The sequence below is a fragment of the Neophocaena asiaeorientalis genome, unplaced genomic scaffold (assembly GCF_003031525.2).
Source record: "Neophocaena asiaeorientalis asiaeorientalis breed wild unplaced genomic scaffold, Neophocaena_asiaeorientalis_V1.1 scaffold142, whole genome shotgun sequence".
NCBI lineage: Eukaryota > Metazoa > Chordata > Mammalia > Artiodactyla > Phocoenidae > Neophocaena > Neophocaena asiaeorientalis.
The window spans coordinates 117,478-142,838 of NW_020174563.1; the positions used below are offsets into that span (position 1 = coordinate 117,478).

Below are 25,361 nucleotides of genomic sequence, written 5' to 3' on the forward strand. Positions count from 1 at the left end.
GTCCCCTGCATCGGCAGGCGGACTCTCAACCACTGCGCCACCAGGGAAGCCCTGATCCATTCTTATTTACTTTTTAAAGAAAATTGTTTTAAAGAATAATGTTTAAACACTAATGTTAAGTTACCTATTTCCCAAATATCAAAACGGTTTAATTCACAGGACAGTAAGTCCCCTACATACGAACGAGTTCTGTTCCGAAAGTGCATTCATAAGTCCAATTTGTTCCTAAGTCCAACAAAGTTAGCCTAGGTACCCAACGAACACAATTGGCTACATAGTACTGTACTGTAATAGGTTTATAATACTTTTCACACAAATAATACATAAAAAACACTAAAAATAAAACATTTTTAATCTTACAGTCCAGTACCTTGAAAAGTACAGCAGTACAGTACAACAGCTGGCATACAGGGGCTGCCATCGAGTGAACAGGGAAGAAGAGTTACTGTGTGGAGGAGGGAGAGGAGGTGGGAGATGGTAGAGCTGAAGGATCGTCAGCAATAGGAGATGGAGGGCAAGCTGCAGTTTCACTCATGCCTGACGTTGATGGCACAGGTTCTGGTTCCTTGCTGGGTTCAATTCTATCTACATGCTTGAAAAAACGATCCAGTGATGTCTGGGTAGTAGCTCTTTTTTTCTCGTCATAGATGACACGGTAGCACTGGACTGCATTCTGAATGGCTGCTGCAACCTTCGTGTACCATTCTATGTTCAGGTCCTGTCCTCAAAAACTAACAGCGCCTTGTCAAATAAAGAAAATCCCCTTGTCATTTCCTGCGTTGAGAATCTCTTCAGTTCTTCAGCAGTACCAGCTACATCATTGCTGCTTTTACCCTTGCTTCCAGATATCCTGGGCTTGATATAAAGACACTGTACTACTGTACTCTATACAGTACTGTAAAGTATATAAAAGCACAACCACTTGTAGAGGATGCACGCACATGACAATGTACGCCAGACACGTGAACTAACTTATGTGATTGGACATGTGAAGACCCGTTTGCATCTTTGAAAGTTCTCAACTCGAAGGTTCATATGTAGGGGACTTACTGTAGCTGGTTTGATTATTAGGTTTTAAAACTTTTTTGAGAAGATATCAGTGGCAGATTGTTCAAAGGTTGATGGTCTATCCTAATTCCAGAACCAAAATACTTATTACCTAAACCATGAAGTAAGCTGGATTTCTTCTTATGAAAACAATGAGTATTACTTCATTAACAAACAGAATTCAATCTGCATTCAGTATAACTGTGACATGTCATTTCTCAGCTTTTTGTCTAAGATTAGGGGTTTGAAAATCAGGAATGTTAAAACAGAAAAAGAAGGGAATTCCCTGGTGGTCCAGTGGTTAGGACTCTGTGCTTCCACTGCTGATGGCCCGGGTTCAATCCCTGGTTGGGGAACTAAGATCCCACAAACCATGTGGCCAAAAAAGAGAAAGAGAGAAAGAGAAAGAAAGAAAGAAAAAACTTCTGCTTGCTTTTGTCATACCAAAACATCATGTGATGAATTCTCAACACTTCTAATAAGGAGATAGAAGGTGTTCCTATCAAAAGAAAAACAAACTGACCAAAAACTTAAAATGGATTCTAATAATTACAAACATTTCCATCACCATTTTCTTTCTTTCTCCACTCTCTTAATATCATATTGCCCCAAAAATTCTTTCACAAAATCTCTGAAACAGCCGTTTCCCACATAACCATCAGTCTTCTGCAGTCGCAGACTCTTGTTTCCCTTCCACACCACTTCAAAACGTGTTTCTACAAACCTGGAAGAACTGCCAGCTCCTGAAGATACTTAACAGTAACCAACAATGAAGACGTTGTCAGAATATGCCGCTGTTAAGAACACTCTAACATTCATGAGTAGGGTGTGAATTATAATCAGATACTCAGTTAAAGAAGAGAAACTGATTCTCTTCTCTTTGCAAAGGTTATCTGAGAGAAAGAAATGGGAACAGATTGACTTATCCTACCCTATAGACTAAAAGCTTCACTCAACTTAAAAATATGATCAGAAAGGAGATTTTGAAGTACAGTTTTCCCCTTTACATTGTAAATATGGTCCAAAACTACAGAAAAATAAAAGTATCATACTTAGAAAGTAGTAATGTAACTACTTCAAGGAAAAAAATAAGTGATAAATTTGTCAAACCATACGAGTAACATAGTTGTGTATATGTGTCTGATTTTAACATAAGAACTAGCAATTATACAAATCAATACTAAATGGCTAGGAAAAAGAGAACCATTTCTATTTAAAGATACATTGAAAATTGCAATTTCACTTTATAAATAGGCAACCTATAGAAGAAATGAGTCCTCAGTCTGTTGCTTTTAAATTTATACAACTTTAACTTGAAAATACTATCATAGTGTTGATCTTTTCAAAGAACCAAATCTTGGGTCCATTGCTTTTTCACTATTGTTTTTCTATTCTCTATTTTACATATCTCTGCTCTAATCTTTATTATTTCCTTCCTTCTGCTGGCTTTGGGTTTATAGTTTGTTCTTCTTTTACTAGTTCTTAATGTAAAGTTAGATTGCTAAATTGAAATCTTTCTTTCTTTTTTTTTTTTTGCAGTACGTGGGCCTCTCACTGTTGTGGCCTCTCCCGTTGCAGAGCACAGGCTCCGGACGCGCAGGCTCAGCGGCCATGGCTCACGGGCCCAGCCGCTCCGCGGCATGTGGGATCCTCCCGGACCAGGGCACAAACCCGTGTCCCCTGCATCGGCAGGCGGACTCTCAACCACTGCGCCACCAGGGAAGCCCTCTTTTTTTTAATGTAAGCATTTATAGCTATAAATTTTCCTCTTAGCAATCCTTTGGCTGCATCCCGTAAGTTTTGTATGTTGTGTTTTCATTTTCATTTGTCTCAAGATATTCTCTGATTTCTCTTGTGACTTCTTCTTTGATTCATGGGGTTTTTTTAGGTGTACTCTTTAATTTCCACATATTGTGGATTTTTCCATTTTTCTTCTGCTCTTGATTTCTAGTTTTATTCAATTTTGGTCAGAAAAAATACTTTGTATGATTTCAACCTTTTAAAATGTATTAAGACTTGTTCTGTGGCAAATGATTCCTTTTATAAGATAGTAAGGTAAAGGCTATTTTTTGCTCAATAAAGTTTTTAAACTTCAATACAAAATTTTGGTTTTGAAAAAAAACAATTAGAAAAGGAGCAAAAAGAAAAAAAAAAGACAAGAAACATGTCTTGTTTGCTATACAGTGGCAAATAAACACATGAAAATATGTTCAACATCATTAGCTATGAGGCAAATGCAAATTAAATCCAACAAGAGATTTCACGACACACCTACACAAATGTCTAAAATAAAAAATAGTAACAACACAAATGCTAATGAGGATGCAGAGAAAATGAATCATTCATACATTGTGAGCAAGAATGCAAAATAGTACAGCCTCTCTGGAAAACAATTTGGCGGTCTTTTATTAAACTAAACATGCATTATTATGTGACCCAGCAACTGTGCTCAAGCATTTATCCCAGAAAAATGAAAACGCAAAAAACTGTACATGAATGTTCACACCAGCTTTATTTGTAATAGGCAAAAATTGGAAATAATCCAAATGTCCTTTAATTGGTGAGTTGTTAGCAAAGTGTGGTATATCCCGTACCATGGAATACTATTTGGCAATAAAAAGCAATGGAGTAATGACGTATGCAATAACTTGGATGAACTGCAAGGGAATTATGCTGAACAAGAAAAGCCAATATGAAAAGATTATATACCACGTGATTTTATTCATACAACATTCTCATGCAAAATTACACAGATAGAGAATAGATTAGTAGTTGCCAGATGTCAGACACAAGAAGGAGGAATAGCATGATGTAGCCCTGTGATGACCAAAGAGTTGTATATCTTGATTTTGGTGATGGCTACATGAATGTACGCATGTTAAATCTATTAAACCTACACACACACACACACACACACACACACACACACACACACACACACAAAAATGCACACAGAGCTGGTGAAATCTGGATAAGCTCTGTGGCTTGTACCAATGTCAATTTACTGGTTTTTAAAGATGTTACCTTTGGAGGAAACTGGGTAAAGGGGACTTCCCTGTGTTGTTTTGTAACTTCCTAAGTATAATTATTTCAAAGTAAAAAGTTTAAAAAGAAAACAGCTACCTAAAGTTATAATTAAGGTAATATATTTCTTTTAACATTTATGTTTTATTAAAGCTCATTATCAGAAGTGCTGGTTTAGAGTTGTGATTTCCCAAAAAATATAAGGCATACTGTTTATGTTTAATAAGAAATGGAGTTTAGCTCTATATGTTGTATAAATATTGCATAACAGCTACAGAGGGGCCAACTGTTAGCCTACTACACCAAGATACTCTATCATTATTGTAGGTCCCTAAGTACCTGCAAAAGCCATGCAGACATGGTCATCAAGGGCACAAATTTTCCTCACAATTCTTTCATCTTGAAGCTTGGCAACAGATTTTTTTTCGACCCCAAGCACAACTATATCAGTACCTCGAATTCCAACCTGTTGAGTCATTAAAAAAACATAACGAGTTGTCAGTTTTAACACTAAAATCAAATTATTCTAACATATGACTTATGGAGAAAGGCTTTTCCTTAACCTTCAATAAAAATGAGAAAAGGAGACTTCTAAGAAAATAGATGCATAGGTATAGGCTTACTTGAAGTTCATTTCCCAAACTCAAAGCAAAGACAAATAGGTATAAACTAGAAGAATATACCACCAATGCTGAAACTACGTGAGTGTCCTAATCTCCTACAGTACACCTAAAGAAGTACTATCTCAATAAAGAAAAAAATTAACCCAAATGAAAGAAGATGCTGGAAATACATGTGAATTCCTTATAGAATGGGTAGTACCAGTGCTGGTGGTAGGAGAAGTAGTATACAAAGTCAAGTAGAAAAAATCCTGAAAGCTCTCCCAAGAATCTCACAATTTGGAGGGATAAGGAATAGGGGGCATAAGTAGCCAAGAGAAAGACCAAATGCCCTCACGCTACATCAGTGATAAGGAAAACCTCAATGCAAACATGAATATAACAAGAAGAATCACTATTGCTCCACTCTCCAGTCCTTCACTTGGGAAGGAAGTGGGAAAAAGTTTAAAGAATAATGTATAAGAGTAGTAGCTCTCAGATAGGGACTTCTGGGAAACATGACCCTTTTCTCAGGGGTTCAAGAGTAATCTATGAGAATTTAAATTCTGTATTACAATGGTAATGTAAATATTTTGAGAGGCATTTGTGTTTTATGATTGCCTTGTGACCAAATGTGGTATTAGTACTGTTTTATACAATATAATTATGCAAAAGGTGTGCTTGAATTAGTATTATTGAAGTAAAAATATAGAACAAGTTAAATATATAGAACTAGATCTGAGACTACATCTTCCAGTTAAGTAAAACACAGACAATTTATCAAGGCTTTTGCTTTTATTGTTCCCTTACTTCAAGTCTGTCCGTTTATCCAATAGTCCTTCTCTTACCATTCTATCCAACATCAGCTACCCTCCCCCCCACATCCCACCCTCACCTAATACACACATGTCGAACTTTATACCCTACAGGGAATATGCCTTTCTACCAAGCCATGGGACATTATAACACTTTAACATATATTAGGACTCAAAAAAAATCTCAATGTTTTCCCAAAGTTGAAATAAATCCAATTAAATTCATTGGTCACAAGAGAACACAATATGTAGCTCTCACCTAAATAATTTTTGACTTGATAAAGTGATTAAAACTGTCAAAACAGACTATTTAGAAAATGTTTATAATGAAAATCCTAATATTAAAGTCTTCTGTGGATGAAATTAAGCTCAGAAGAAAATTCATAATCTCACTTTATAAAATCAAGTAAAAACTAAGAATTCATTCAAGAAGATCAAAAAGGAATAAAAATACTTAAGCTAAACTTAAGGGGCGAAGTAAGGCAAAAGCAGAAATTAATGGTTAGGGAGAAAACAATACAATTGATAAATAATACTAAGATGTAAAAAAAAAGTTTTTTTTTTTTTGGCAGCACTGAGCAGCTTGCAGGATCTCAGTTCCCTGACCAGGGATTGAACCTGGACCACGGCAGTGAAAGAGCTGAATCCTAACCACTAGACCACCAGCGGACTCCTCAAGATATGTTTTTTTAAAAAAATAATTAAAAGCAGTATTTCAGTTAATATAGCCAAGAGGAGGAAAGGATAAAATAAATACATGCACATGTGAAAAAGTAGGAATTTAAAAATTCTAAGTTAATAAATTTGAAAACCTGACTGAAAAAAGATGACAGATTAGAAAAATTAAAAGTTGCTCATACTTACTCAAGAAAAGATAGAAGTCTTACTCTCACTAACCAACATGGGATAATTTCAGGAAAGAACTATTCCTCAAAAGCAAGTGTCAGACCTAGAAGGTTCATGGATAAATTCTTTCTAATCTTCTGTTATAGGTACTTCCTATGCTATTTAAATTATTCTATGGTGCAGATCAAAATTGAAATATTCTTAATGCTTTTAAAAAATTATTTTGATTGATTGATTTTTGGCTGCGTTGGGTCTTCGTTGCTGTGCGCAGGCTTTCTCTAGTTGCGGCGAGCGGGGGCTACACTTCATTGTGGTGTGTGGGCTTCTTATTGCTGTGGCTTCTTTTGTTCCGGAGCACGGGCTCTAGGCGCCTGGGCTTCAGCAGTTGGAGCACATGAGCTCATTATTTGTGGCGCACGGGCTTAGTTGCTCCGCAGCATGTGGGATCTTCCTGGACCAGGGATCAAACCCGCGTCCCCTGCATTGTCAGGTGGATTCTTAACCACTGTGCCACCAGGAAGTCCCCCTAATACTTTTAGGGAAAGCTACATGACAATGTTAAAATCTGGCAAAAAGTACTAATGATTTTCATTTAGGAAACCTGATGCCCATTCAAAATGATATTCATAAATAGAATCTAGAGGTACAGAAAAATAACAATATACCATAAATAGTATGGTTCATTCCAGGAGTTTTAGGAACATCAATAAAAGTAAATCTTTTAATATAAATGTTACACTGGGTAAGTGGAGATCTGTTATTTTTGGCCTTCTGATGAGAACAGAACTTCAATTGTTCTTGAAAAAATACTGAGTCTTTAGGTGGGGCTATAATGTAACCCAGCCTAGCCAAATGATAAATCCTTAAAGTTTTACTGGAAGTGTTTGGAAGATAAGATAATTCCTTCTGCTGTACCTAGAGCTGGCAGCCTGAAGCCTAGGGCTCTCTGGGAGCCACCACGTAGAGATGTTATGTCTGAGGGTGAAAGTAACAGGGAGAGGAAGTAAGAGACAGAAGGGGAGAGAGAAGGAGAGAAAGGGAGGAAGAGACACACCAGTTCTGCTGACATCGTTTGATACCCTAGCAGCCATATAGTTGAACCTGAAAGCAAGGTTTACCGCTGCTCCCTTTGGATACTTGACTCAATAGATTTATTTTTTTTGCTTAAATTAATTTGATTTGAATTTCTGATACCGGCAACTGAAATAGTACAAACTAAAACAATCAAATAGTAAAAATAAAAAGTAAACGATAAAACTACAAAGACGTGATAAAATTCAACATCCATACCTAAATTAAAAATAACACTAGAAAAGCAGGAAGAAGATTATTTGTGAAAACTATTTCAAAGCTTGTTAAAAGTATCACAAACCAGCAGCCAGGTTCATCTCAGAATATGAATCACCATCCATTCAACTGTTCAAGCCAAAAATCTGGTTGACATCCTTTATCATTCCTTCTTCCACACTATCCATTTCCAATCAATCACCAAGTTTCTGTCCATTTTACCTGCAAAAGCTATCCACTTCTTCCTATCACCACTCTAGTAAAAGCAACCATCATTTCTTGCCTGGACTACATACTACTGCACATCCTAATAGGTTTTCCAGTTTCTTCTCTTGTTCCCCACCTTCCTCCTTCCAGCCTCACCCTCCACTGTACCCCCATCTAGTCTCCACAAAGCAGCCAGCATGAGCATTTAAAAACATCAACAAGGTCAGATTACTCCCCAGTTGAATATCCTTCCGCTGCCCTTAGAAACTTTTTTCAACCTCCTTAGTCTTGCCAATAGAGCTGGGCATGATCTGACCCCTGCCTACTTCTACAATAGTATGTAATGGTTGTTAACCAAGCACCAGCTACACTACCTTCTTTCAAGACTTCTCAAACACAATTCTGTTTCCCTCCTCTGAGCCTTCACATGTGGTATTCCCACTGTCTGGAATGCTTCTCTTATTTCAGGTCTCAATTTAAATCTCACCTCAAGGAGTCCTTCTGTATTATTCTCTAAACAACCTATCTGTTCGTGCAATCAACACATTTATAATTATTTATTCATTTTACTTACCTCTCCAAATCGTTAAATCTATGAGGGCCAAAAAACCAATCAGGCAAATCTAGATGGGGGATACTACTGAACAATTAATCCAGTCTCTTCAAAAAGTCCAAGGCGGGCTTCCCTGGTGGTGCAGTGGTTGAGAGTCCGCCTGCCAGTGCAGGGGACTCGGGTTCATGCCCCGGTCCGGGAAGATCCCACATGCCACGGAGCAGCTAGACCTGTGAGCCATGGCTGCTAAGCCTGCATGTCTGGAGCCTGTGCTCCACAACGGGAGAGGCCACAACAGTGAGAGACCCGTGTACCACAAAAAAAAAAAAAAGTCCAAGGCATGAAAATAAAGGGGGATGCTGTTCAAGAATAAAAGAGATATCTAACAGCTTACTGCAATGCCTGGATTTTAGATTCAGACTCAAACAAAAGAGCTATAAAAAGATATTTTGTAAGCAATAAGGAAAATTAGAATGTAGACTATTATAAAATATTAGGGAGTTTTTGTTAATTTCATTGGGAGTGATCATGGTTTTAAAAAAACATCTTTTTTGGGACTTCCCTGGTGGTCCAGTGGGTAGGACTCCATGCTCCCAATGCAGGGGGCCCAGGTTCGATCCCTGGCTGGGGAACTAGATCCTGCATGTGTGCCACAACAAAGAGTTCGCATGCCACAATGAAGAGTTCGCATGCCACAACTAATAAGTCCGCGTGCTGCTACTAAGGAGGTCCACGTGCCGCGACTAAAGATCCTGCATGCTGCAACAAAGATCCCCTGTGCTGCAACTAAGACCCAGCACAGCCAAAGTAAATAAATAAATATTAAAATAAATAAATAAAAATAAAAAACATCCTTTTCAATCGAGATAAATACTGAAATATTTACAGGGGAAATATCATAATATCTGGGATTTATTTTAAAATACTCCATTGAAAAATGAATTTCAACTTCAGCCTCACACCATATACAAAAATTAACTCAATATGGATCATAGAATTTGCCTGGGGACTTCCCTGGTTGTGCAGTGGTTAAGAATCCGCCTGCCAATGCAGGGTACATGGGTTCGAGCTCTGGTCCAGGAAGATCCCACATGCTGTGGAACAACTAAGCCCATACACCACAACTACTAAGTCTGCTCTCTAGAGCCCAAGAGCCCACAACTACTGAGCCCACACATCACAAAAACTGAAGCCCTTGCACCCAAAGCCCATGCTCCGCAACAAGAGAAGCCACTGCAATGAGAAGTCCATGCACCATAACAAAGAGTAGCCCCTACTCACCACAACTAGAGAAAAGCCTACACGCAGCAACAAAGACCCAACACAGCCAAATAAACACAGCCCAACAAAACTAAATAAATAAATAAATTTATTTAAAAAAAAAAAGAATTCGCCTGTGAAGCCATCACGTCCTGAACTTTTGTTTGTTGGAAGATTTTTAATCATAGTTTCAATTTCAGTACTTGTAATTTGTCTGTTCATATTTTCTATTTCTTCCTGGTTCATTCTTGGAAGGTTGTACCTTCTAAGAATTTCTTCTAGATTGTCCATTTTAATGGTGTATAGTTGCTTGTAGCAGTCTCTTATGAGCCTTTGTATTTCTGTGGTATCCATTGTAACTTCTCCTTTTTCATTGCTAATTTTATTAATTTGAGTCCTATCCCTTTTTTTCTTGTTGAGTCTGGCTAAAGGTTTATCAATTTTGCTTATCTTCTCAAAGAACCAGCTTTTAGTTTCATTGATCTTTGCTGTTCTTTTCTTTGTTTCTATTTCATTTATTTCTGCTCTGATCTTTATGATTTCTTTCCTTCTACTAATTTGGGTTTTGTTTTCTCTTCTCTAGTTGCTTTAGGTGTAAGGTTAGGTTGTTTATTTGAGATTTTTCTTGTTTCTTGAGGTAGGATTGTATTGCTATAAACTTCCCTCTTAGAACTGCTTTTGCTGCATCCCATAGGTTTTCATTGTCATTTATCTCTAGGGATTTTTTGATTTCCTCTCTGATTTCTTCAGTGATCCATTGGTTCTCTAGTAACATTGTTTAGCCTCCATGTGTATGTGGTTTTTACAGTTTTTTTTCTGTAATTGATTTCTAATCTCAGAGCATTGTGGTTGGAAAAGATGCTTGACATGATTTCAATTTTCTTAAATTTATTGAGGCTTGATTTGTGACCCAAGATGTGATCTATCCTGGAGAATGTTCCATGTGCACTTGAGAAGAAAGTGTATTCTGCAGTTTTTGGATGGAATGTCCTATAAATATCAATTAAGTCTATCTGGTCTAATGTGCCATTTAATGCTTGTGTTTCCTTATTAGTTTTCTGTCTGGATGATCTACACATTGGCATAAGTGGGGTGTTAAAGTCTTCCACTGTTATTGTGTTTCCCCTTTCATGGCTGTTAGCATTTGCCTTATATATTGAGGTGCTCCTATGTTGGGTGCATATATACATTTACAATTGTTATAACTTCTTCTTGGATTGATCCCTTGATCATTATGTAGTGTCCTTTCTTGTCTCTTGTAACATTCTTTATTTTAAAGTTTATTTTGTCTGATATGAGTATTGCTACTCCAGCTTTGTTTTGAATTGCATTTGCATGGAAATGCAAATCATTTTTCTATCCCCTCACTTTCAGTCTGTATGTGTCCCTAGGTCTGAAATGGGTCTCTTGTAGACAGCATATATACGTGTCTTGTTTTTGTATCCATTCAGCCAGTCTGTGTCTTTTGGTTGGAGCATTTAATCCATTTACATTTAAGGTAATCATCGATATGTATGTTCCTACTGCCATTTTCTTAATTGTTTTGGGCTTGTTTTTGTAGGTCTTTTTTCTTCCCTTCCTCTTTTGTTCTCTTCTCTTGTGTTTCCCTCCTAGAGAAGTTCCTTTAGCGTTTGTTGTAAAGCTGGTCTGGTGGTGCTGAATTCTCTTAGCTTTTGCTTGTCTGTAAAGCTTTTGATTTCTCCGTCAAATCTGAATGACAGCCTTGCTGGGCAGAATATTATTCATTGCAGGTTTTTCCTGTTCATCACTTTAAATATATCATGCCACTCCCTTCTGGCCTGCAGAGTTTCTGCTGAAAAATCAGCTGATAACCTTATGGGGATTCCCTTGTATATTATTTGTTGCTTTTCCCTTGTTGCTTTTAATATTTTTCTTTGTATTTAATTTTTGTTAGAAAAATATGGAATGCTATGAATTTGCATGTCATCCTTGAGCAGGGGCCACACTAATCTCTGTATCGTTCCAATTTTAGTATATGTGCTGCCAAAGTGAGCACTTAATATGGATCATAGAGTCAAATGTAAAACTATAAACTCTTTAAAAAAAAAGGAGAAAATTTTGGGGATCTAGGCAAAGAGTTCTTTTACTTGACACCAAAAGTATGAACCATAAAAAGGAAAAAAATTATAAATTTGGCCTCATTAAAATTACAAACTTTTGCCCTGTGGATGTCCATGTGAAGAGGGTGAAAAGACAAGGTACAGAGTGAGAGAAAATATTTGCAAACCACTTAACTGACAAAGTACCAGAATCTAGAATATATAAAGAACTGTCAAAACTCAACAGTAAAAAAACTAAAAAGTCTAGTTAGAAAATGGACAAAAGACATGAAAGATATTTCACTGAAGAAGGTATACAGATGGCAAATAAGCACATGAAAATATGTTCAACATTATTAGCCATTAATGGCTAATTTAATTAAAACCACACTTAGGTATCACTACACACTTATCAGAATAGCAAAAATGAAAAACAGTAACACCAAATGCTGGCAAGGATGTGTAGAAACTGGATCACTAACATATTGCTGGTAGGAATGTAAAATGGTACAGCCACTCGGGGAAACAATTTGGCAGCTTCTTATAAAACACGCAATTACCATACAATCTAGTAATTGTACACTTGGGAGATTTATATCAGAGAAATAAAAACTTACGTTCATACAAAAGCCTGCTATGAATGCAGCTTTATTCATAACAGCTCCAAAGTGGAAACAACTGAAATGTTCTCCAACACATGAATAGTTAAACACTGTGGTACATCCATACCATGGAACACTACTTGCAATAATATGCAACAACTTGGATGAATCTCAAGGGAAGAAACCAAATTCCAAAAGGTTTCATATTGTACAATGCCATTTAAATAACCTTTTGAAGTTAAAACAAATCAACCTCAACATTCTCTCCAGGCTTTTTCTCACCAACATTTAAATGTATGTTGAAGTCTCTCTTATCTTAAACAAAATCTTAAAGACCACTTCATTTCAATTCTGCCTCTCTCTCTCAACTTCAAGGCCAAATACTGTCATCAACTCTTAGCTTATAGTAACCTGCTTTCTACCCCACTCCTCCCAGTGTTTTGCCAAGGTAGACTACACATAGGGTCATTAAGGTCCCTTAAGGTTGCAGTCTACCCCAGTCTACATAGTCTATAGTCTAAATTTTGTCTTCTCTAGTTTAGAAGAGTTCTCAAGAATACTCATTTACTTGACCTTCAACATAGGTTTTTTTTTTGTTTTTGTTTTTGCGGTACGCGGGCCTCTTACTGTTGTGGCCTCTCCCGTTGCGGAGCACAGGCTCCGGACGCGCAGGCTCAGTGGCCATGGCTCACGGGCCCAGCCGCTCTGTGGCATGTGGGGTCTTTCCGGACCAGGGCACGAACCCGCGTCCCCTGCATCCTGCATCGGCAGGCGGACTCTCAACCACTGCACCACCAGGGAAGTCCCAACATAGGTTTTAAGTAAGGGAGAGAAAGGATACACTTCAAAATACCAATAACTACCTCCAGCCCAGATCAATATCCTGAGTTCCAAATGTGTATATTCAGCTGCCTCACTGTCTGTGGATCAGGAATCTGGAAACAGTTTAGCAAAGTTCTCTGGCTCAGGGTCTCTCACAAAGCTGCAACCAAGTTGTCCCTCAGGACTGCACTCATCTCAAGGTTCATGGGGGAGAATCCATTTACAAGTTCACTCCTATGGTTGTTAACAAGATTCAGTTCCTTGTGGATTGTTGGACTAAGGACCTCAGTTCCATACTGGGTTTTGCTCCATACCGGGCTTTTAACAGAAGCTTCCCTCAGTTCCTTGCTACATCATAGGACCCTCCAAATGACAAATCACAACATGCCAACTGTGTTCCACCAGAGTAAACAAATGAGAGAGTGAGTGAGGATGAACAAGACGCAACTCACCATCTGTAACGTAATATCTGAAGTGATGTTCCATCACTTTTGCCTATCCCATTCCTTAGAAGCAAGTCACTAGGTTCAGCCAACATCCAGGGGAGAGGGTTACTTAAGGGCATGAACACCAGAAGGTGGGGATCATTAGAGGCCATTTTAGAGGCTGCCTACTACAGATTCTATAAGCATATCAATCTCAAAAAGTCCAAACCTCACCTATCTTGTCCTCATACTTAGTGCTTCATATTCCCTAAAAAAATGGCAGTGCCATATACTAAGAGGCTAAATCCAGAAATGGAGGCACCCTCTCTAACTCCTCCCTCTTCAGTACCTCCTCTTCTCCTTCCCCCACCCCCAGTACCAGCCAAATAATCATCAAATGTATCAACTATGCTGCTTAAGTTTCTCCAGAATCTGCCTTATTTCCATTTTGGGCCCAACCTTAGTGAGAACTATTATCATCTTTCATCTAGACTACTTCCATAGACTCCCATGTGGTCTCCCTGCTTCCAGTCTTGATTTCACTAATCCACTGACCACAATGCAGTCTGAGAAGTCTTTGAAAAATAAAAATATGAAGAAAAAATAAAAGAAAATCTGAATGTGGCATTCCTCTACTTAAAACCTGTATTAGTAGGGAACATTTCTCACTAGGCGAACCAAGACAATACAGAGATGGATTAGGGGCAAAAGGATCTAGGGACTATAATATTTACTTCTGCATATCAGCCTTCCTGCTCTCTTGATGCAGAGAGGCTTTATCTGTACAGAAAAAAAGATGGCCACCAGCAACCTTGGACTCATATCCCAACAGTTCTCCCAGAGGAAAAAAGCTGCCACTATCTCTAGCTAGAAAAGCCCCGAGGATGGACTTATTTGCCAGATTTCTGTCATTGCTCATCACAGGAGGACAGAAACTATGAATGATTCTGCTCGGGTCATGTGAGTACCTCTTTGGTGGGACAAATGCAGTCTGTTATTAGAAGGACAGAACAGCAATAGTCACATCAAAAGCCTTCAAGGCTTCTTATTACTTTAAAAGTATTCTGTGATCTGGCTCCTGTATCTAGCTTTATCTCTTCCCATTTTTCCACTGCTTCAGCAATCCTGAATGCCTTCCAGTTTGTGAACCATAGTCATATTTTCCTTCTTGGTCTTCCCATACGCTCTTTCTTTTGTCTAAAATACTCTTCTCTTTCCCCTTCCACTTTTTCACCTGGCTAACTTTCATCTTTCAGGTGTCTACTTAAATATTACATACATCTTCATGGGGACCTAACACCTAGAGTTCCCACAATGCCTCATATTCTCTCATTATAATACTCAGATAGGCCTTGTTAGGACTATCTACTCATAGTCATCTAACGTTCCTGCTAGAGAGTAAGCTCTCTGAGGTCACTGACTGAGTCTATTTTGTCCACTGTGAAATCCTAGGACCTAGCACCACATTTGGCAGATGTAAGTGTTCAACAAAAATGTCTTGAAATAATAAATGAAAGTGCTGGAAGAAATACAGACCCAATTGAAGGAAAAGGAGAAAACAAAGGGATAGTAAAGAATAATACCTACCATTTATTAAGTACTTGCTGTGAACCAGACACTGCGCAAGACGCTGAACATGCATTATTACCTCATTCATTTATCACATCAACACTATGAAGCAGGCACTATTTCGAGGCCTATTTTACTATTTAAAAAACGCCTGGGCTTCCCTGGTGGCGCAGTGGTTGAGAATCTGCCTGCTAATGCAGGGGACATGGGTTCGAGCCCTGGTCTGGGAAGATCCCACATGCTGCGGAGCAACTAGGCCCGTGAGCCACAACTACTGAGCCTGCGCATCTGGAGCCTGTGCTCTGCAGCAAGAGAGGCCGCGACAGTGAGAGGCCTGCGCACCGCGATGAAGAGTGGCCCCCGCTTGCCGCAGCTAGAGAAAGCCCTCGCACAGAAACGAAGACCCAACACAGCCAAAAATAAAAATAAATAAATTAAAAGAAGGCTCAACATTAAAAAAAACAAAACAAACAAACAAACAAAAACCCCTGAAGCTTAGAGAATTGCTTTACATGATACATATCTAGCTTCCACACTCATGATGTCGACAGATAAGTAATATACAAAATTTATGAAATAAATTGCATGGTGCAATGCAAAGAGCAGAGGCTTTGGAACTAGAAAAACTTAAGTGAGAATACGGACTCTATCACTTTCTAGTTGGGTACCTTCACCAAGCTATGGAAGCATCCGAATCATGGTTTCCACATACATTAAAAAGGGGATTAAATACTGTTCTTAACGTTAGATAATGTACATGAAATACATGGTATAAAATAGGTATTACTTAAATGGTAGTTTACTTCCTTGTCAGTTCATCCACTCTATATCTTGCAGTAGAAGCACAAAAGGAATTACACCATCTAGATTCTCAAAGATCTTACTATCCAGTTGGTGTGAGAAGACTATTAAGAATACCTGAAGGTAAAGAGAATATGAGGCTAAATAGTAAATACTCTACACTGCTCTGTGGTACAGATGATAAATTCAGAAGAAGAAAGAGATCCATGATAACTAGACTGGATCAGAGACAGGGCCACAAAGGAAAGAAATGTGCAGAGACTCTTAGAGGATAAGTAAGATGGAGAGTGACAGAGAGGTGTTTTTCACTCTCCCCACCTACAAGGCAGAAGCATATATTGGTAAAACCATGAAACTGCTTCCTTAATTAAAGAGCGTGGATGTGGATCGTGTAAGATTTTCATGGCCAGACTGTGGAGCTGAGATTTGATAAAGTAGGAAATATGGAGTTAATAACAGTTTGGGGTCAGGGAAAGGACAGAATGAGGAAGGATAATAAACCTTAACCTTTTCATGGGAATATTGTGAAGGATTCATTTTTTTCTTCCCTAGAAAGAATTACCTCTTCGAAATGTTATTCAAACATATTTTTCATTTATATAAAAGGGAACTTGGGCTTCCCTGGTGGCGCAGTGGTTGGGGGTCCGCCTGCCGATGCACGGGGCGTGGGTTTGTGCCACGGTCCGGGAGGATCCCACGTGCCGCGGAGCGGCTGGGCCCGTGGGCCATGGCCACTGGGCCTGCGCGTCCGGAGCCTAAAGGACTCTAATTGTGGCCCATATAACTTTTTGTATTACCAAATAATATATCTACATACTGGTCACAACTGGGCAACCTCAGCTTATTTATAACTCATCATATCAACTGTCATTTATAGACAGAATATTTTGTGCCATATTTTAATAAACAAGTGCCATTGTAAACTTTACCCCACGTGAAAGGTCATAGTGCCCTCAAGGAAACACAATGAATAACTCCATACAAAGATGCAAATTATAATTTCAGAATCCTGAGACAAAACTGTCTCATCCTTCCAATGTGTCTTTAAAAATGCCCACTATAGGTATTTTTATATCCTTACCCTCTTACAGTTCATTACAAAGGAACCATCAATCAGTTCTACAGCATTCTTAAAACATTTTAAATAGCCAATGCGGTTTCTTATTACACCTTAGTCTTCTCCCATTACTCCCTTTATTTTAGGTTCTAAAACTCGGGCATTATTTTCTAACCATATGCTTCATGGCATGCTGGGGATTATATAATTTTTGTTTTTATCAAAATGGTACCCTTTTGGTTTAAGCTACATCAGGCTTTTCTTAAATTTACAATTCCAAAAGAATTACTTACAAAACAGAAGTAAAACTAGAGGGCCCAATTAAATAGAAAAATACTTCAAAAAATGGTAAGATTCTTTCTAGTGTTATTTTTTTACCACTTTACATTTGATAGATTTATGATAAAAGTGAATTACTTCCTTTCATAACTAAGTTGGTAGGGAAAGTGAGAGAAAATACAGATACTACTAGACTTAGAAATGCACTGCGTATTGTCATAGCTAGTGTCTCAATTTCCAAGATACATAACAAACATGCTCATGAAATTTGAAAGATTTAAAAAAATTGGATCCTCCTGAATTCAAAGGCTAGGATCTGGACGATTTGGGGTAATATATCTTTGGTCACCAGGGCACTTTTGTCCTGTTAAATTTTTATAAATCACCAAGATTATTAAATATAATTAAAACTTGGCAGGAGCATTACTGCTGCCCTGAATGTTTTAAAGTTTTTCAGAAATGTGGATATATCAATTTAAAGGAGGGTATAATCTCTCAAGGAATTCCAGTATTATTTTAAAACCAAACCAAAACAAGTGGAAATGGCAAAAGAGCGGAGATTCTTGGGCTTAAAGCCTCTAGAAGGCTGCTAAATATTCAGGAGTAAATTTTTGGACAATTATTTTTAAAAGGTGAAAGTGTTGGAGTAGATTAGTATTTTCAACCATTCCCTCAACAAAGATTTAATTTTACATCGATTTAAGCCACATTTCAGGGACGGCCATGTTTGATTTTTACTGTAATTATTACTTTTCTATGTGTCTGCCAAATCCTGAGGAAGTGGGCAGTGTGCATTCAGGCAGGCTGTTACAGGCTGAAAGAAGTCTTTTCTTTCTTTACAAGTCAGACACAGCATTAATATCTCTTCTACAGTCAAGGCTACAACACACACACACACACACACACATACACACACACACACACACACCCTAGTTAAACGTTTACAGCGACTGTTAAAGGCAGTTGCACAACGGAAACCTATGAAATCTACCAACTTTTAACTCCACCGCTTCCATCCCACATTTCAGAACAGCATCTCCCTCAATAAAGGAAGGAGGCAATTTTCACACGTGGGAGACTCTTTTCTTGTCCCCCTACACTGAGTGATGCGCTGGGGCAGCGGGGTAAGGAAGGCCTGAGGGCAGAGAAGGGTGGTCAAGAAGAGTTGCTCGCTCACCACGGTGGATCCTTTCTTTACCGCTTCCTGGGCATATTCCACTTGGAATAGGTGTCCGTCCGGGGAGAAGACAGTGATTGCCCGGTCATACTGAGACGCCATTGGCGCAGGGCTACCGCAATATCCGCTGAGTCCCACACTGCCTTAGTCGAGGGGTCAGAGGAGTCGCATCTGCGGCCACATGCTACCCGGAAGTGCTTGCGCATGCTCAAGATGCCATCGGAAGTGATCATGGGGGCAGCTCAGGGGTCCTCGTGGCCTTCCGCTGGTTCGAGGCTGTGCGTGCGAGTCGACTGTGTTCCTCCGGTATCCTTAGTGCCTGGCACGTGTGTCCCAATTTTCCCACGCTGGTGTTGCTCCAGGAGTGGGGTTATTAAAATGACCCTCAAAGATTAGGGCTTAATAGTGAGAACTTCAAAGATCAGGTATTTTTGTTTTCACAAACCTATTAGAGAACCAGTGGTAAGTTAATTTTCAACCTCTTATTTTTGGATTCAAATTCTAAAATGTCCTTCTCTCTCTTTCTCTTCCCCTCCATCCTTGGTTATCTTACATTACTTTAACCCAAAGAAATGTTATAATTTTCGAATTTTCATTTGTCCTTGCACTTGCTCGCGCTGTTTCTTTTCATTTCTTTCGTCCATTTCTGCCTTGTGATCAAAATAGAGCAAATGAGCAAATAGTCCATCAAAGTAATGTTAATGATAGGAATTAAGATAATACTATTTTAACCAAAGAAATTTTCTAAAAGCCCAAATTATGCTAACTTGAAAGATATCTTCAAATTTAACTGTTCTATAAAGTCTGTATAATCTGGTACAACATTACTACCTGTGAAACAACTCTTGTCTCTTTGTCCTCATCAATAAAATGGGAATATTTAAAAACTGGTAGAAAAGTGTTCGTCTGAGGTTTAATGTATTTATAGGTATAAATAACTTAAAATGGTGCCTAGTGGATAGTAATAGCCAGGTAAGTTTAAGTATTGTTATTACTTTCCATGTTTGTTGTTTTCCATCGGGGAGGATCTTAAGCTTGGTGAAACCAACCTTAACTAAAAAAAGAAAAAAGGGTGCCCACAAAAGAGGAGAACTCCATACCCTCAATTCCAAATACTTAATTCAGAGTTTTAGTTGACTACTAAAAGCAATTTGTATTTAGCCCCCCATGCCCCCCATCTTCTTCTTTAATATTAGAAACTCTTGAAAAGTCTGGTTTTACTAAAAAAGAAAAAAATTCCTAACCAAACCAATTCATACTAACGTTTCAAGAGTTTCTGAAATTTACAATGTTATGGTAAACCAACATTTGCAAGAAGCTATTATTTAAAAAGTGTCTTGGTGTCCTTGTTGAATAATATGATTTTTTCTTTTTCTTTTTACATGATTATAGATCACAAGAAATTTCAAAAATAGTGCAGAGAGGTCCCCTGTACCTTTCACCCAGCTTCCCCCAATGGTAATATTTTAACATAACTATAGTACAATATCAAAACCAGGAAAATGACATTGGTACAAACTTATTCAGCTTTTACCAGTTTTACATGTACCCATTTGTGTATGTGTGCATAGTTCTATGCAATTTATCATGTGTAGATTGGTATACGCACTACCACAATCAAATACGGAACTGTTCCATGACCACAAAGCTCCCTTGTGCTGTTCACTTACAGTCATACCCATCCTACTTCCCTCCCCCAACCCTGGAAACCACGAATCTGTTCTTCATCTCTATAATTTTGTCATTTCAAAAATTTTATAGAAATAAAATCATACAGTATGTAACTTTTTATTTTAAGATAATTGTAGATTCACAGGAAGTTACAATGATACTACAGAATGGTCTCCTGTACCCTTCACTTAGTTTACCCAATATGTTACATTTTATTGACTATAGTACAATATCAGAATGAGGAAATTGACGTTGGTAGAAAATATGTATATAGCTTTGATTGAAAGACATTTTGAAAGTGTTATGATGTATTTTAGCATTTATTTCCCAAATATGATAGCATTAAAATGTTGACAAGGATTCATTCGCACATTTGGGATTCACATTGACACTGCAGCTTAACAGTGTGGCTTTGGGCAGGTATATTGCACTTCACAAAAAACTAGTTTCCTGGGCTTCCCTGGTGGCGCAGTGGTTGAGAGTCCGCCTGCCGATGCAGGGGGCACGGGTTCGTGCCCCGGTCCGGGAAGATCCCACATGCCGCGGAGTGGCTGGGCCCGTGAGCCATGGCCGCTGAGCCTGCGCGTCTGGAGCCTGTGCTCCGCAACGGGAGAGGCCACAACAGTGAGAGGCCCGCGTACCGCAAAAAAAAAAAAAAAAACTAGTTTCTTGATCTGTAAAACCAGGGTAATATACTTCATAAGCTTGTTGTGAAGAGCAAATGACATAATGTGTTAGTGCACATAGGGCAGTGCCTGACACAGATAAGCACTTGAAAAATGTTAACTATTGTTACTAATCATTGAGTTAACTAAAAAGTTAAGATTATTCTGTAAGAGAGAAATTAGGAAAGTAAAAAAATGTAGCGTGAACCCATTTATATATTTTTAACATGTATATATGTATAAATACACATTTGTAAGTATACAGACAAAAAAGAGTGAAAGAACATATACCAATTTGACAAAAGTGGTTTTCTTTGCAGGAGGCCAGGGATTGGAAGGAGAATGGGGAGACATGGTAAGGAAAGAGAAGTTACTCTTCTAAACTTTGTATGTATAACTGTATTATTTAAAAAATTTTACAGCAAGCATAGTTTATACTTAAACAATAAAAACAACATTGAGAAAGTTTAATGCTTAGAGGCTTCCAGCAATGACAGCCTTGATGGTTTGAGCCAAATATCCTATTGAGAACAATTAGAAATATTGAACAAAGTATTTTTTTTAAATTATGTATGCTGACTCCAACTAGGGTTTGTGGTGCCAAGATTCAGAAGAGAAGGAAAACTCGTAGAGAGTAAGCCTAGCATCTTCCCTTGGAGGTATTTGCCTATTTCCAAAGCACTCACTAGATGAGAAGGAGACCTTTGATAAACAAAAACTGGAGTTCAAAGTCTGTCAGGGTATAGAGGTGATGAAAAACACCTAGGCTTTTGCTTGGGACTCAGGGGGCCACAGCCCCGAAGTAAGAGTGAAACAAAAATAGACCTGTTCTCACAGGGACTAACATTGAGCTTTGAATCATCTCAATCCATGATTGGAATAAAGCAGTGTTTCTCAGACTGTGGTTCAGAGATCTTGGAGGTACCCAGAAAACTTTCAAGGGATTCACAATGTCAAGCCTATAGTGATAACACTAAAACAGTATTTGTCCTTTCATGGTGTGGATATTTACATTCACAGTGCAAAAGAAATGGGTAAAACTGCTAGAGCCTTAGAATAAATCAAGGCAGTAGTACCAAACTGTGCTAGTAAACATTGTATTTTTTTTTTTTTTTTGCGGTACGCGGGCCTCTCACTGTTGTTGCCTCTCCCGTTGCGGAGCACAGGCTCCGGATGCGCAGGCTCAGCGGCCATGGCCCACGGGCCCAGCCGCTCCGCGGCCTGCGGGATCCTCCCAGACCGGGGCACGAACCTGTGTCCCCTGCATCGGCAGGTGGACTCTCAACCACTGTGCCACCAGGGAAGCCCAACATTGTATTTTTTACCACTAAGCACCTATGGAAAAAAATGCCAATTTCATTTTAGAGTATCATTGAATAAGCAGTAAATTATTAATTTTATTAAATCTTGTCTCTTGAGTACCTGTCTTTTTAATATTCAGAATGACATAATGGGCAGTACTCATAAAGCACCTCTGCTGCCTCCAAAGTAAGATAGTTAGCTTGAGAAAAAGCACTTTTTAAAATATTTGAGTTGCTAACCAAACCAGCCCCCTTTCTTGTTGAACACCATTTATACTTGAAAGAATGACCGACACACTGTGGTTATTCAGAATTATAATTTGGGCAGGCATTTCTTGAAAATGAACAAAATTAGCCTGTCATTTCAAGAAAACAACAGTATGTGTTTCAAAAGATAAAATTCAAGCTTTTAAGCAAAAATTAGAATTTTGGAAGACTTGTATACATCACCATGAACTTGACAACTTTCCCATAATTAAAAACTTTTCTGGGACTTCCCTGGTGGCGCAGTGGTTAAGATTCTGCCTGCCAATGCAGGGGACACGGGTTCGATCCCTGGTCTGGGAGGATCCCACATGGTGCAGAGCAACTAAGCCTGTGTGCCACAACTACTGGGCCTGTGCTCTAGAGCCCACGAGCCACAACTATTGAGCCCATGTGCCACAACTACTGAAGCCTGTGTGCCTAGAGCCCGTGCTCTGCAACAAGAGAAGCCACCCTAATGAGAAGCCTGCGCACATCAACGAAAGAGTAGCCGCCGCTTGCCACAACTAGAGAAAGACTGTGTGCAGCAGCAAAGACCCAACACAGCCCCAAATAAGTAAATAAAATAAAATTTTTAAAAATTAAAAACTTTACTGGGACTTCCCTGGTGGCGCAGTGGTTAAGAATCTGCCTGCCAATGCAGAGGATACAGGTTTGAACCCTGGTCCAGGAAGATCCCACATGCTGAGGAGCAACTAAGCCCCAGCACCACTACTGAGCCTGCGCTCTAGAGCCTGCGAGCCACAATTACTGAGCCCATGCACTGCAACTACTGAAGCCCATGTGCCTAGTGCCCACGCTCCTCAACAAGAGAAGCCACTGAAAGGAGAAGCCCACGCACCGCAATGACGAGTAGCCCGCGCTTGCCACAACTAGAGAAAGCCTGCACACACCAACGAAGACCCAACACAGCCATAAATAAATAAATAAAATTTGTTTTTTAAAAAAAGACATTCAAATTGCTGTAGACCAATGGATTTTAATGTAATAATCAAAGTTCACTCATAGGATTATAAATTGTGTTTCAACCAACTTGAAGAAACTATCACCTTTTGAGCACTGGACTAGTATCAAAGGAGACCCAATGATTGAAATTCACTGAATGATTGATGTGCAGTGATTTAAAAAGGCTATAAAAATACTCCTCTATTTTCTAATACTTATCTTTGTGAGTTTTTCCCCTATATTTCAACCAAAATAACATATTGCAACAGTTTGCATGTAGAAAGAGATATAAGAATACAACTATATTTTATTAAGCCAGACATGAATGAGATTTACAATCTCATTCTTCTCACTAATTTTTCAAATTTGGGAAAATATAGCTTTTTTAATAGAAATATATAAAACATACATGTCAATATGTAATGAGTTTACTATTTTAAATGAATTAATAAATAAAATGTTTTAATTTCTTATACGATCAATATTGATAGATATAACCCACATAAACCAAAGCTTTTTGAGATCTTCAGTAATTTTTAAGAGGGTAAAGTGTTCCTAAGGCCAAAAAGTTGGGAAGCACTGGGAAAAAGCATTGCTAATGCCCCTAGATGATTAGCTACCTGCCAGAAGCAAAAGTAAATCCTTCGTAGAGGAAGATAAGATCATGTAGAAGCTCAAATAATTACTACACTTTCTCATTTGCAATATCATGTACTCAATCAAAAATAACCGGGCACACACAAAAAATGGTGTGACCAAAGAACAAGAGAAACAGCAGACAATATAGCATCTAGATAATGGAGTTATCAGATGCAGATTTTTAAAACAAATAAGATAATTATATTCAAGGGGTTAAAGACAAGATCAAGATTTTCAGCAGGGACTAGAACTATCAATAAAGCACATATTGGAAATTGTAGAAATGAAAACTAACTACATTAATTGAGATTAAGAGTTCAATAAATGGATTTAAAATCAGCGTAGATATAGTTGAAGAGAGAAGTGGAGAACTAGAAGATAGTTTTATATGTATATAAAATCTCCATATCTTGGAAATTCAAAGTTTTCTCTGTGAATTACTAGTAAGAATGATTAAAAATAAAAAATAATGAATAAAGATGTAAAAAAGTAAAAAAATAGAAAATAAAAACTAATGGATGCACCGAGAAAAAACAAACAAAGAAAAAAACCCCTCCATATCAAAGTAGAGAGAGGTAAAAGGATAGAGAACACTGAAAAAGAATTTAAAACATTTTGGATATGCTGAAAAGCCTAATGTTTGTATAGTTTCAGTACCAGAACAATAGCAGATAGAAAAATAGGGCAGAAACACGTAAAGATAGTTTGTTTAGAAATTTTCAAAACTGACAAAAGAATCAAGCAACAGATTCAGGAAAAACTATTAACAACAAGCAGGATAAGTGAAAGAAATTCAGCTTAGAAAACCCATAATAAACCTGCATGTATGTATTGGCCACTTCATTACTATGAAGTCTTTAAATCTTTTGTCCATTTTTGTTAATAGGGTTGTTTGTCTTCTTACTGAGTTGTAAGGGTTCTTTAAATATTCTAGATACAGGTTCTTTGTTTTCATACATTTTTTCATGGAGTATAACTTGCCTTTACATTTTCTTATAATCCTTTGAAGAGCAGATTTTTAAATTTTATTGAAATCCAATTTATCAATCTTTCTCTTATGCTTCTTGCTTTTGGTTATGTCTAAGAAATATTTAGCCTAAGGTCATGAAGATTTTCTCCAATTTTTTGTTTCAGAAGTTTTATAGTTTTATTTTTTACGTTTAGGTCCACAATCTCTTTCAAGTTAACTTTTGTGTCTATGTGAGGAAAAGGTCAAAGTTCATTTTTAAAAACATGGATGAAGGGCTTCCCTGGTGGCGCAGTGGTTGAGAGTCCGCCTGCTGATGCAGGGGACACGGGTTCGTGCCCCGGTCTGGGAAGATCCCACATGCCGCAGAGCGGCTGGGCCCGTGAGCCATGGCCGCTGAGCCTGCGCGTCCGGAGCCTGTGCTCCGCAATGGGAGAGGCCACAACGGTGAGAGGCCTGCGTACAGCAAAAAAAAAAAA

General features: G+C 38.3%; 1 protein-coding gene and 2 non-coding genes across 5 annotated transcripts in view; 1 reads left to right on the forward strand and 2 right to left on the reverse strand.

Annotated features, from left to right (window-relative positions):
* The window catches only part of PSMA8 (proteasome 20S subunit alpha 8), a 31,125-nt gene extending 12,593 nt beyond the window's left edge, over nt 1–18,532 (reverse strand). For 2 of the 3 annotated variants that reach the window (XM_024757902.1, XM_024757901.1), the window contains exons 1-2: nt 18,431–18,532; nt 4,411–4,537 (exon numbers count right to left, since the gene is read on the reverse strand). In XM_024757902.1, the coding sequence (XP_024613670.1) occupies nt 4,411–4,537; nt 18,431–18,532 (229 nt within the window). The remainder of the gene's footprint in view (nt 1–4,410; nt 4,538–18,430) is intronic. The other variant, XM_024757903.1, reaches the window with a different exon arrangement.
* TRNAW-CCA (transfer RNA tryptophan (anticodon CCA)) lies at nt 8,938–9,010 on the forward strand. Its single transcript has one exon. It is a non-coding gene; the product is annotated as a tRNA-Trp (tRNA).
* On the reverse strand, nt 11,554–11,655 carry LOC112408333 (U6 spliceosomal RNA). Its single transcript, XR_003004932.1, has one exon. It is a non-coding gene; the product is annotated as a U6 spliceosomal RNA (small nuclear RNA).
* Nucleotides 18,533–25,361: the final 6,829 nt, after the last annotated feature.